The sequence below is a fragment of the Silurus aristotelis genome, assembly GCF_946808225.1.
Source record: "Silurus aristotelis genome assembly, chromosome: 27".
NCBI lineage: Eukaryota > Metazoa > Chordata > Actinopteri > Siluriformes > Siluridae > Silurus > Silurus aristotelis.
In genome coordinates this window covers 13,435,409-13,447,684 of record NC_139600.1, presented here as the reverse complement: position 1 = coordinate 13,447,684, position 12,276 = coordinate 13,435,409, and the positions used below count along the sequence as shown (strand labels likewise).

The following is a 12,276-nucleotide window of genomic DNA, read 5'->3' as shown; positions in this document are numbered from 1 at the left end:
CTTGTGCAGTCAAAATAACCTCCACTCTTCTGGGATGATGTTTCACTAGATTTTGTAGTGTACTTGATATTTGTGTTCAGCTACAAGGCCGTTAGTTACGTCAGGTACTGATGTATGTGTGATGTGAGTGTAGTGGTTAAGTGATAAATGAATTTGACAACATTAAACAATTATTACCGGCAAAATTATCGACTTTGTTGTTCATAAATAAAAATGCAAATCATTGTCAAATTATTATGAGGTTATATGAGGAAAATACACTCCAGAATATTTTTATTCCTCACACAGAGAAACTCATTGTTATTAATGTTTAATTCAAATTTCAGTCCTCCTTACAGGTTAACGTTCAACACTTGCAAACAAATCCATTCAGTAGTTTAGTCACAATGTAAATCTTTCTATAATTGTAAACAATTTTATGTTACTCATCATATAGGCCCTGCTTATTTTTATAAGGTTTAGGCTGCTATTGTTTGTCAAACTGGGACATTAAACGTCTTGAGAGTGACTTAAAATTACAAAAAGATGGTTTTGGTTGGCAACAAGTCATGATGAATTACACTACAAAGATAAGAGCATGACAAAAAAAACAAACAAACAGTGCATACACAGTTCATATCCATAACTGCATGCAAGAACGAGCATTGCAAAATGACATGATGGTAAATGAGTCACATGCGAGCAATGGCTTTGTGTATGTGTGTATGTCCTACCTGTCTGAAGATGATGGTGATGTGTCTTGTGATGATGGAGATGTGTGTATCCCTAAAATGTGTTCATACGACCCAGACCTGAGCACATCAGCACGCATACGCACACGTACACAGACGTACATATAGACATACATACACATGAGAAAGCAAGCAGTATTTTTGCTGTCGTTGGTATTGTTGATTGTTGTTGCTGCTGGCTTGCTTTCATTTTCAGCATCCTCTAAGTTTAACTAGCATCACAAATAACTATGAAATGAACAAAACTAAAAAAGAACAAAAGAACAAAACACAAAACAAATGAATTCTTTCCTTTAACTAAAAATCTTTAAATGCATTTCAAAATAAAGTTCAAGCACAAAAGTGTGTACAGTGTGTATCGTATTAGAGACGAGCTGAACAATATCCATATGCTTTAAACATGCTCACATGCTTGTCATACACACATGTGCATGCACACATACACACATACACACACACCTCCTCATCCTGGGAGGCTGGCTCTGTGAAAAGCTCACGTTCCGGTCCAGGGAGGCTGTTTTTTTCCACTCCTGCCTGCTCTCAGATTTACGGCTTGAAGACCCATCTGCATCGACACACATGTTAACCGAGTCTGTTTCTTTGTGTATTTGTGTGTAAATTCCTTTCGTTTTTGGTGCCACAACCTGAATGAGTCAGCAGCAGTGCCACACTTTGTGTTTTTCTTGTGTAAATGAAAAGAAGGTGGCCATTTTCTAAATTCTCTATTTACAAATGTCAAGTTTGTGTGTGTTTTATTTGGACTGCTTTAAAATTCTGCCCTTTAAAAATACCCACTTTATATTTTGGGCTAAAATAGTAAAAATATTTTTTTTAATTTAATGAACCAATGATATCTAATGGGTTTTATGAAATAATATTTAAATAATACCCGACTTGATGCTAATGTGCATGTTTTAAATCCATTGTAGTTTATTTGACTAATTAATAATTAATGAGGTTTAATTTATGCATAATTGCTCAAGCCCAAAAAAAATAAAATAAAAACAACTAATACAAATAAACAGTACAAAAGCTAATTAATAACAGCAAACAATTAACAGAATGAGTTTTAATTCTGAGTATGGCACACCCAAAATGTTTACACGATTTCAATACTTTAATAATTATTATTTTACTACAATTCTTTTTTTTTATTTATGGACCCAAAAAATCCTGTTACTGATATGTAGTTATTTTTCTTTCTTTCTTTTTTTTTATATCTAAAAAACCCCCAAAACAAACAAACAAAAAACACAAAATCTGCCATTCAATTTACTAAAAATGTTTACTACAAAGGCCATTAAATATAAAAATTATAACTAAAGGAAATAAAACTAAACTAAAGGGAAATTTTTGGATTTTAAATCGATGACAAAGCTTCCACTTAATACAAATTATTGAGGGTTAAATAGGTATTCACTTTTAGGACACATTATTTGCATTTTTTATAGATTTAATAAAAAAATCTACATAATTATTGTAATAAAATACATTATGGCAGAAAAATACATACACACAGTATATACAGAGCTCAACACAATCGTTTTTACGCCAGTAAAGAAAACAATTTAAACGTTTGATATTTTTTTTAGAGCTAATGATTCTGTATATACTGTATGATAATGCCTTTCATTTCATTCAGACGGCCCACCCTGTATGAACTGCAACTGTGGTGTAGCTGACTGTATCTCCTGAAGGTCTGCTGCCTGGGTGATCTGCTGTGGCGGTGACACCGCTTCTGTTTCATCAGACCTGTGTGTGGAAAGAAATCATAGATAAGAAATTATTTGGAAAATAGAGAGTCTATGAAGAGTCAACGAAGCATCCATAGACTGTCAATATCTTGTCAACTTGACTAATTCGGAGATATATCAAACAGTTGTGTGGCTTATGGTTAATCAATATTCTATATATATGCGATATGCATAATCTCCACACTATTTTAAGACTCTACATATACTCTATAGACACTCCACTATATTCACACTGTATATACACTCTATACACATTCTATAGACACTATATTCACACTCTACATATACTCTACAGACACTCCACTATATTCACACTGTATATACACTCTATACACATTCTATAGACACTATATTCACACTCTACATATACTCTACAGACACTCCACTATATTCACACTGTATATACACTCTATACACATTCTATCTACAGTCTATAGACACTATATTCACACTCTACATATACTCTATAGACACTCCACTATATTCACACTGTTTATACACTCTATACACATTCTATCTACAGTCTATAGACACTATATTCACACTCTACATATACTCTACAGACACTCCACTATATTCACACTGTATATACACTCTATACACATTCTATCTACAGTCTATAGACACTATATTCACACTCTACATATACTCTATAGACACTCCACTATATTCACACTGTATATACACTCTATACACATTCGATCTACAATCTATAGACACTATATTCACACTCTACATATACTCTATAGACACTCCACTATATTCACACTGTATATACACTCTATACACATTCTATCTACAGTCTATAGACACTATATTCACACTCTACATATACTCTATAGACACTCCACTATATTCACACTGTATATACACTCTATACACATTCTATCTACAGTCTATAGACACTATATTCACACTCTACATATACTCTATAGACACTCCACTATATTCACACTGTATATACACTCTATACACATTCTATCTACAGTCTATAGACACTATAGTCACACTCTACATATACTCTACAGACACTCCACTATATTCACACTGTATATACACTCTATACACATTCTATCTTCAGTCTATAGACACTATAGTCACACTCTACATATACTCTACAGACACTCCACTATATTCACACTGTATATACACTCTATACACATTCTATCTACAGTCTATAGACACTATATTCACACTCTACATATACTCTATAGACACTCCACTATATTCACACTGTATATACACTCTATACACATTCTATCTACAGTCTATAGACACTATAGTCACACTCTACATATACTCTACAGACACTCCACTATATTCACACTGTATATACACTCTATACACATTCTATCTTCAGTCTATAGACACTATAGTCACACTCTACATATACTCTACAGACACTCCACTATATTCACACTGTATATACACTCTATACACATTCTATCTACAGTCTATAGACACTATAGTCACACTCTACATATACTCTATAGACACTCCACTATATTCACACTGTATATACACTCTATACACATTCTATCTTCAGTCTATAGACACTATAGTCACACTCTACATATACTCTACAGACACTCCACTATATTCACACTGTATATACACTATAAACACATTCTATCTACAGTCTATAGACACTATATTCACACTCTAAATATGCTATATAGAAAATTTTTACTATATTCACACTCTATACACACTGTGTGTACACTCTATTCACTGTATAGTAACTATACAGTCAATATAAACTCTATAGACACTATATTCACACTTTATACATACTTTATACAGTCTATAAACACTACACATTCTACAGATATTCTGTACACAGTCTACAGACAATATAAACAGATATTTGCTAAAATATATTCACTATAGACTTTGTACAGTGTATTTGAACTCTGTAGATTTTATATTCACACTCTACATACACTATGGATATTGGATTAAGAAAAAAAACTATAGACACTATACTGTATTTAGACTCCAAACGGGCTCTTTAGACACTCTATATAAACTCTGTAGACAATATATTCATATTCTATACACAATTTTAAACACTGCATAGACACTCAGTTAATAGTCTTTAGACATATACAGACTATCAAATTAACTGTTTTTTATTTATTCATTTACAGTTTATTTGAATGGTCAAGTTTAAGGTGGTTTAAGGCTCTTGCTGTTTAGCAGATCATCGACTATCATCGACAAATCATTCTTCTTCTTTCGGCTGTTAGTGTTAGCCACAGCAGATCATCCGTCTCCATATTACTTTGTCCTCTACATCTCCATGTCTTCCCTCTCCACATCCATAAATCTCCTCCATCCTCAGTATTCTTCTACCGATATACCCCATGTTTCTCCCCTGTACAGCTCCAAACCTTCTCAATCATGCCTCTGTCACCATAACTGCGAGGTCCATCTTATAAACTCATTTCTAATCCTGTCCACCTCCAGTGTCGCCTCCTGTATTTTTTTTGTCAGTGACACTGTCTCTAAACCATACAACATAGCAGGTCCCACCACCGTCTCACTGTATAAACTTTCCCTTTCACTATTGCACATGCCCTTCTATCACAAATTCTCTGTTTTATTACAATCAATTTTATACTATCTTGCAGCTGAATGCTTGATTCTAATGTCAGAAAATGTTTATTCATTTTTGGAAGTAGTATATCTTAAAGCAGCCTTTGTTTCTATTATTAAATTGACACAAGGCCTTGCTGTCCTTAAACAGGAGACTCAAACAGATTAAATAAAAAGAGTGTTATCAAGATATGGCAAAGATTTCTGTGGGGACAAAGAATGTTTTAAAAGAGTCTGCATAATCAATGCTTTGTAACAAAACAAAACGTAAAACTGGACATTTCCCAGCATGGTGAATTTCAAGACGGAGAGTTTTGTGGTTTTTGGCAACATGACAAGCTGCATTTTTGTCTTAATTTCACACGAGAAAAAGAAGGTTCTCTGAGGAATAACAGAACCAAACGTGATAATAGCAATTAAATTGTGTATTGTGGACATGCCACAAAATTAAATGTAACTAATTAATCAAATTAAACTTAAATGTCTTCAAATGTATGCGAGGTACGATATAGATTAGATAAAACGGTTCGCTGGATCGCCTACATTCAGCCACCCAAATAAAGTGTTACCAGATGATGTACTTGAGACCTAGAATCACTTTTTCCACACTATAAAACAGGGGTTTACACAGCATGCTGGAAAGGTCCAATGCAATCAAGGTTCTAATCCCAAAATATGTATTTTGTACATTGCCATCGTCTAAATTAAAACCATCTTGAGGACTGTGACTGGATTAAAGTGTCCACACTCCACTAGGGGGCAAAATAGAGCAAGAAAATCATAGTCATTGAATATGTATAGCTAAAAAGTTGACACATAATCGCAATATGATCTATTTTCCAGGATGTAACTCAACAAAAAGTGGTCTAGTTGAGGAATACTATCTATCTATCTATCTATCTATCTATCTATCTATCTATCTATCTATCTATCTATCTATCTATCTATCTATCTATCTATCTATCTTATCTTAAACCTCTGTTTATTTTTTTAATTATTAACTGCAAACAAATCATCTGTTTGCAGAATGTACCTTTTAGATAGCTTTCTAAATATATATAGCCATTTTAGACTGGACCTTCATGTGCTATTGAGCTAATGAACATTCCTTTTTGGCTTCAGCCCATTTGACACTGTAGTAAGTAAAACAAATTCAGTAATCCTGCACTAAAATTGACTTTTTTGACACTCAGTCTCTCACCTGTGCTCTAAACCATTCCTCTGGTTCATCTTTGCCTCTCTCTCCAGCATTTCCTGTTTCCTCTCCCAGTCGGCCAGTGACAACACAATGGTGTCGCGAGGGGTTTTGGAAATGGGCGAAGATTCTTTCACACCAGAGGATGAGTGCGGGGTCAGCGGGGTCACCGTTTCCTCCAAGATCCGTCTCTCCTATTTAGAATCCGCAATTCATCAAGAACGTAGGATCACATGGAAAAGGTCTTCAATGTTTACAACGTTGCAGAAATAGAGAAAGGAAGAGATCTACCTCTTCGTTGTGTTTCCTTTCCTCTTCTTCAACTTCCTTTTGAGCTTTCTCCCACTCCTGCTTCAGTCGCTCCTGTTCCTGCTGATACTTCTCCTACAGGGACAGACAGATCAAAATCAAACTGTGCTCCAGTAATGTTTTAAAACACCTTCCACTGGAAAAAGTTTTAGTGATATTTTACCCTAAAATAATATTAGGTATAATACCAAGTGCTCCAGTTCTAAGTACAATTCTAAGTATATCACACTTTTAAGAATATAGGCCATAAGTCCCTAATTAACTTAAAATGGACACCTTCTGGAATTTTCATTTTCCGTTCAACACAGTAGGGGGCATATATTGTCTTAAAGAGAGACAAAAAAATAAATAAATATCACTTTCTTTGAAAAAACATTAATTGATAAAATGGTACACTGTGGCAAATTAATGTCTTATTTATAATTGGCCTTCGATGTCACTATAACAAGGTTTTCCAAGAGGACATGCTATCGTTTGTGCTACAGCTGAAAATACTGTCAGAGCTGCTTTCAGTAGCAAACAAATGCACACCGACTCAAATAGTCGCAAAGTAGTCACTCATTCGAAAATAAAACGAATAATGGAAGGATATAAATTATTATTTACATTTCTTGCAACTTTCTTTCACTCCCCTGCATGCATTTTAATGCTTATCTATACTTCTATTCAACACCGTGTCCTAGCCATCAACGCTTTTCTGCTTTAATAAAACCTTTTTGTTCAGGTTTTAGAAACACAAATATGGCCTGGAAATGAATCTTTGACTTGGATAATTCAGAGACTTATGCAATCTTGTGTTGCATAATAACGACAATTATGTGATGTGGTTTGCGGGGAAGTATCCTTGCGTAGGTCTGCAGCTGTATGCTGTAAGATTATACGTTGTATCACATGGATAAACCGTGATTGAGTTACCTTGAAAGGTCCAATTTACAAGAGAGAATAGAATAGAAAAGGTGAAATGAGATGAGATGAAAACAGGAGACTCCGAGCTCTCGGGTGCTGCACTATAGATGAGCATACAGACCAAGTGGGAGGGAAAAAATACAAACAGAGACAGTGCCACAAGGACAGTGAGTGCGCCTCTGGATCAAAATGCTAATCCCAAATCCAAACTTCTACTATGTGCACATAGATCATTCCCAGCCTGTTCTTACATCTTATGGATGTTCAGTATAGTTGTAACTGAGCATCCATCTGAAACTATGGAAGGTCACCGGTCAGGTGACACCTGTGACCGTTCATGGTACCTGTAGCAGGCGCTCCTGCTCCTGCTGCCACCTCTCCTGCCGTTTACGCTCTTCGTTAGGGTCCCACGTCCAGTGATTGACTCTCTTTGCAAGGTTCAATATCGGGGTTTCGATCTGACGCACACAATATCACAGCGAACAGGAAAAAAAAAGGAAAGAGGAGAAAAAAGGAAATGACAGGACAGCTTCTACTTGGTGTAAAAGAAACGAAAACAGACAGCAAAAGGAAAAGAAGATGGAGAAGGAGAGTGAGCGTGTCAGATGTACTCACACATTCGCTGGTGAAGTCAAAGCCCTCTGTGGAACATGAAAGAGGAAAAGACAGAAGGAATCGTTAACACACTGACATAAACCGTTGTTGCTCTATAACAAGTTAATGAAGACACAGAAACAGTGGGGGACATGACAATAATGAAAAAACGTTGAAAGACCGTCTTTAAAATGGTGTCCAAACAAAGTGTCATGGAGGATGCTGCAAAAAAATTTACATTTTATAAAGAACCCTATCATCAGGAACTTATGATGTAGGTTCCCTTACTGTAGTGTGCAGTATTTTAAACACATCCTTGTAAACTTTGTGTTAAATACACAAGTAGTTCTACATTAAATATTATTATTTTACTCACCATTCTAAATCAGTGCGCTGCCCTATAAACAACTGTACAATTACACTGCCATACAGAGTGAGAAAGCTATTGTAAAAAAATTCCTAATGACCTTACTGAGCTGAATGGAGGATTTGTTACATGTCAATTAAGTGATATGGTGAACTCAGTAGGGCACAATGATTTACCACAGCTTTATTATCAATAGAGATGCAGACCAGTCGAGTTAAATTCACACATGTGCAATCAACCCTATTAACCATTTATTAAAATCCTTTCAGCAAATGAAATCTAATGGCACTACTTTATTTCCGTGCAGCTGTGTTTATAATATAAACATGTAGACTAATGGAATGTGGAAAATAAGGTTGGAAGATTGCACGTGTGTGTGTTATAAAATGGCTTCCTCCTGCGTCTTACTATGAAAGCCTAGTGAGGACATAATGGAGCAGGCTACTAATATATACTATATGGACCAACGTTTGAGACTATACCATTTGTAAATGCTTTCTGAACATCCCATTCCACATTTAATCCCTATTTGCTGTAAGAACCCCCACTCTTCTGGGAGGATGTTCCACCAGATTTTTGGAATGTGCTTGTGGAGTTTCGTGCTGTTTCTTATTCAGCTACAAAGGTTTTAGCACGGTCAGCTACTAATTGATGCGAGGTGAGGAGGTCTGGGGTGCAGTCATTGTTCACATTCATCCCAAAGGTGTTCAGTAGGGTTGAGGTCAGAGCTTTATACCAGGAGTCCAACTCCAACCCATGTCAAGCATGTCTTAATGGAGCTGACTTTGTGCACTTGGTGTAATTCTTCCACATCCAGAGACGTCCTATACAAACTTTTGTCCATATAGTGTATAACACATATTAATTGGAAAAGCTTTCATTCTACCTTCAGCAGGCTGAAATGTATAAACATATCAGAATGAACAGATCAACAACGAGTCCCTGAACAGAGGACAAGACATGACAGAATAGTCATGAATGGGGGATGAATACGCCCTCCTTCCCCACTCCACCCCTTAAGTGCACTGGGGTAGTAAACCTTATGTTATGGCCAGTTTTACCTGCAGGAGCGAAGAATTCCCATCGTAACCTAGAGCTACTGTGAGCTAGTGTGGGTTCTGAGGCACACACATTTATATACGTATAGAAAACGACACAAAATACAAAAAATAGACAGAGAAAGAAAAGGAAAAGGTGGATTAAAAAAAATAATTCAAAGCCAGAAAACGAATAGAGAGAAAGCCAGAAACAGGGATAACGCATACAGGGTGAGGAATTTGAATTAAGAATACAAATCAACATTTTATAAACATGTTAAAAGAGAGGAGAGTTGAGAGTAAATGATCAAATTAAAACAAGGAACTGTGGGTAATATAGTTCGTTACCTGAATAGGAGGTAATGTCAGCCTTTCTGGACTCGGTGAAAGAAATCTCATCAGATTTCTGGCTAAATTCATCTGAACAGCTCATCTAAACATCAGAGAAATATTACATCATTTTACGATTCCAAAAAATGTAAGAATTCACATAAATACACTTTTTTGCGAGTCACATCCAAAATCAGTTCATCGATCCAAATGCTGTGTACCATAATTATTTATTTTATAGCAACACAATTGTAAAATGTATTTTATAATATGCAGTACATTGTATCAAGTGTTTGCCGATAAAAATAAAAAAAAAAGGCTACTTATGACCCTAATCCTGTTATATGATTGGTTCTTTCCACTTTGATTCAATTTGTGAATTAAAATATACACTTATGAACAAAAGTATTGGGACCCCTGACTTTTACTATTACTGTTTACACAAAGTTGGAAGAACACAATTTTATAGGATGTCCTTGGATGAGACAGCAATTAATTTCACTTGAACTGGAAGACCCGAATCTAAAACGATGTCCATGAAGATATTGTTTACATGGGTTGGAGTACAAGATCTTAAATAGCCTGCTATAGAGCTTTGACCTCCAAAATACTAAACACCTTTGAAATGAATTGGAACTGTTTTGGAATTTTTTAAAAAGTAATTATGAATTTCCTTTGTCCATATAGTGTATAACACACATCCTGAAGTGCAGTTATTACTCTTTTACCACAGCAATTAGCCAACAAGCTAAATGTTTTATTTCTCATTGGTTCGTTGTGATGTCATAGAAACTATGTCATTTGCATTATGTAATTAACTTTATTCATGAAATGTAAAGGTTATTTTGTAACCTGCCTCCCTTAATGTTCTACAGTCTGCTTTAAGTGTTCAAAAGCGTCTTTCGAAAACATGCAGTTTAAATAAAACATTCAAGAAAATGAATTAGATTTACAGTTCACTGGCCCACTGAGTGACCCCAAAATTAGAAGGCTAATTTATACATGCCCCATGCTGAAGAACTTTAGTCTTAATAAAGATATCAGCTATACCTGGTCAGCAATCGAAGCGTCTATTGCGGGGAGTGAGTGTGTTTCTCGAAGCTCCGTCACAATGGTCGTCGTCACCACACAGTTGCGCTTCACTGCTGCGTCCATAACGGTCTGCTTTCCTGTGACGGTTAAGAAACACCATCCTGGGTTGTTGGCAACATCTCAAGACAAGTTGAGACATCTCTGAGTGTTATTTCAGGCAAGCACATTCAAATCATGAAGCAGAATTATTAACGAATTATAAATCAGATCAGGTGAGAAAACAAAATTAGTTTGATATGCATGAAAATTCAAACAGAAGAAAAGCCTTGCACTAAGCTCTAAACAATACTTTGTCAACTACAAATGGAAATACTGGGTTTTACATACACAAACTAATCACAGGGGTAAAGGAAAATTGCTGTAGACAATGAGGATAACAATAACAGGACAGTGGTGGAGACAAGACATGGATCAAAACAAAAGCACATATAACTGCAAAAACATGAAAAGATGGAACCGCACTGGTGTGTGTGTGTGTGTGTGTGTGTGTGTGTGTGTGTGTGTGTGTGTGTGTGTGTGTGTGTGTGTGTGTGTGTGTGTGTGTGTGAGGGTTAATCTCTGACTTCGACAGACAACTCAGGCTTAAATTAAATTAACATTATCTTGAGAAATCTAATTATTTCTACTATATCAGAGATTATATACAGTCAATATGCTGTCATCTTGGGACTGCAGTAACTTAAAGCTATGTAACACCTACAGCATACAATTTATGCACAAAAGTATGCGGACACCTGATTTTTCAAGCTACATGTGGTTCTTCCTCAAACTGTTACCACAAAGATGGAGGCACTCAATTGTATAGAAGGTCTTAGAATGGCTTCACTTGAACTAATGCACAAAACCAGCTCCATGAAGATATGCTTTACATGGGTTGGAGTTAAAGATCTTGAGTGGCCTGTTATAGAGCTCTAAACTCAACCCTATGAAACACCTTTATGATGAATTGGAACGCTGACTGCACCCCAGGCCTCCTCACCTCACCTAGAAGAGTACCCGACTTTACTAATACCCTTGTAGCACAAATCTCCACAAACACACTACAAAATCTAATCTTCCAATGAGAGTGGAGGTTATTAGAACAGCAAATGGGGATGAAATGTGGAATGGGATGTTTATAAGCACATAATAATCTTATGGTCAGGTGTCCACAAACCTGACCTGACTATATGTATAAACTATACATATTGTATAGTATTACACTGTTTAATAGAGGGGAAACATTTTTAACAATCATTACATTATGTCTCCAGTCAACTGATGAATAATGGAAACATGTCTTTGTGGATAATGAGCTTAATTTCATAGCGTAAATTAAATTTAACCTAAAACAAATACTGTTTAAAGAAAGACAGGGCTCCTT

The 12,276-nt window shown here is 35.7% G+C and overlaps 1 protein-coding gene across 8 annotated transcripts in view; it reads right to left on the bottom strand.

Moving 5' to 3' along the window:
• Window positions 1-12,276, bottom strand: part of limch1a (LIM and calponin homology domains 1a) — a 68,326-nt gene that overhangs the window by 7,747 nt on the left and 48,303 nt on the right. For 5 of the 8 annotated variants that reach the window (XM_083532645.1, XM_083532646.1, XM_083532650.1 and 2 more), the window contains 9 exons: window positions 10,872-10,990; window positions 9,840-9,924; window positions 8,109-8,134; window positions 7,838-7,951; window positions 6,570-6,662; window positions 6,285-6,472; window positions 2,383-2,483; window positions 1,191-1,296; window positions 714-791 (listed from right to left, as the gene is read on the bottom strand). In XM_083532645.1, coding sequence (XP_083388771.1) covers window positions 714-791; window positions 1,191-1,296; window positions 2,383-2,483; window positions 6,285-6,472; window positions 6,570-6,662; window positions 7,838-7,951; window positions 8,109-8,134; window positions 9,840-9,924; window positions 10,872-10,990 — 910 coding nt within the window. The remainder of the gene's footprint in view (window positions 1-713; window positions 792-1,190; window positions 1,297-2,382; window positions 2,484-6,284; window positions 6,473-6,569; window positions 6,663-7,837; window positions 7,952-8,108; window positions 8,135-9,839; window positions 9,925-10,871; window positions 10,991-12,276) is intronic. The other 3 variants (XM_083532647.1, XM_083532648.1, XM_083532649.1) reach the window with 3 other exon arrangements.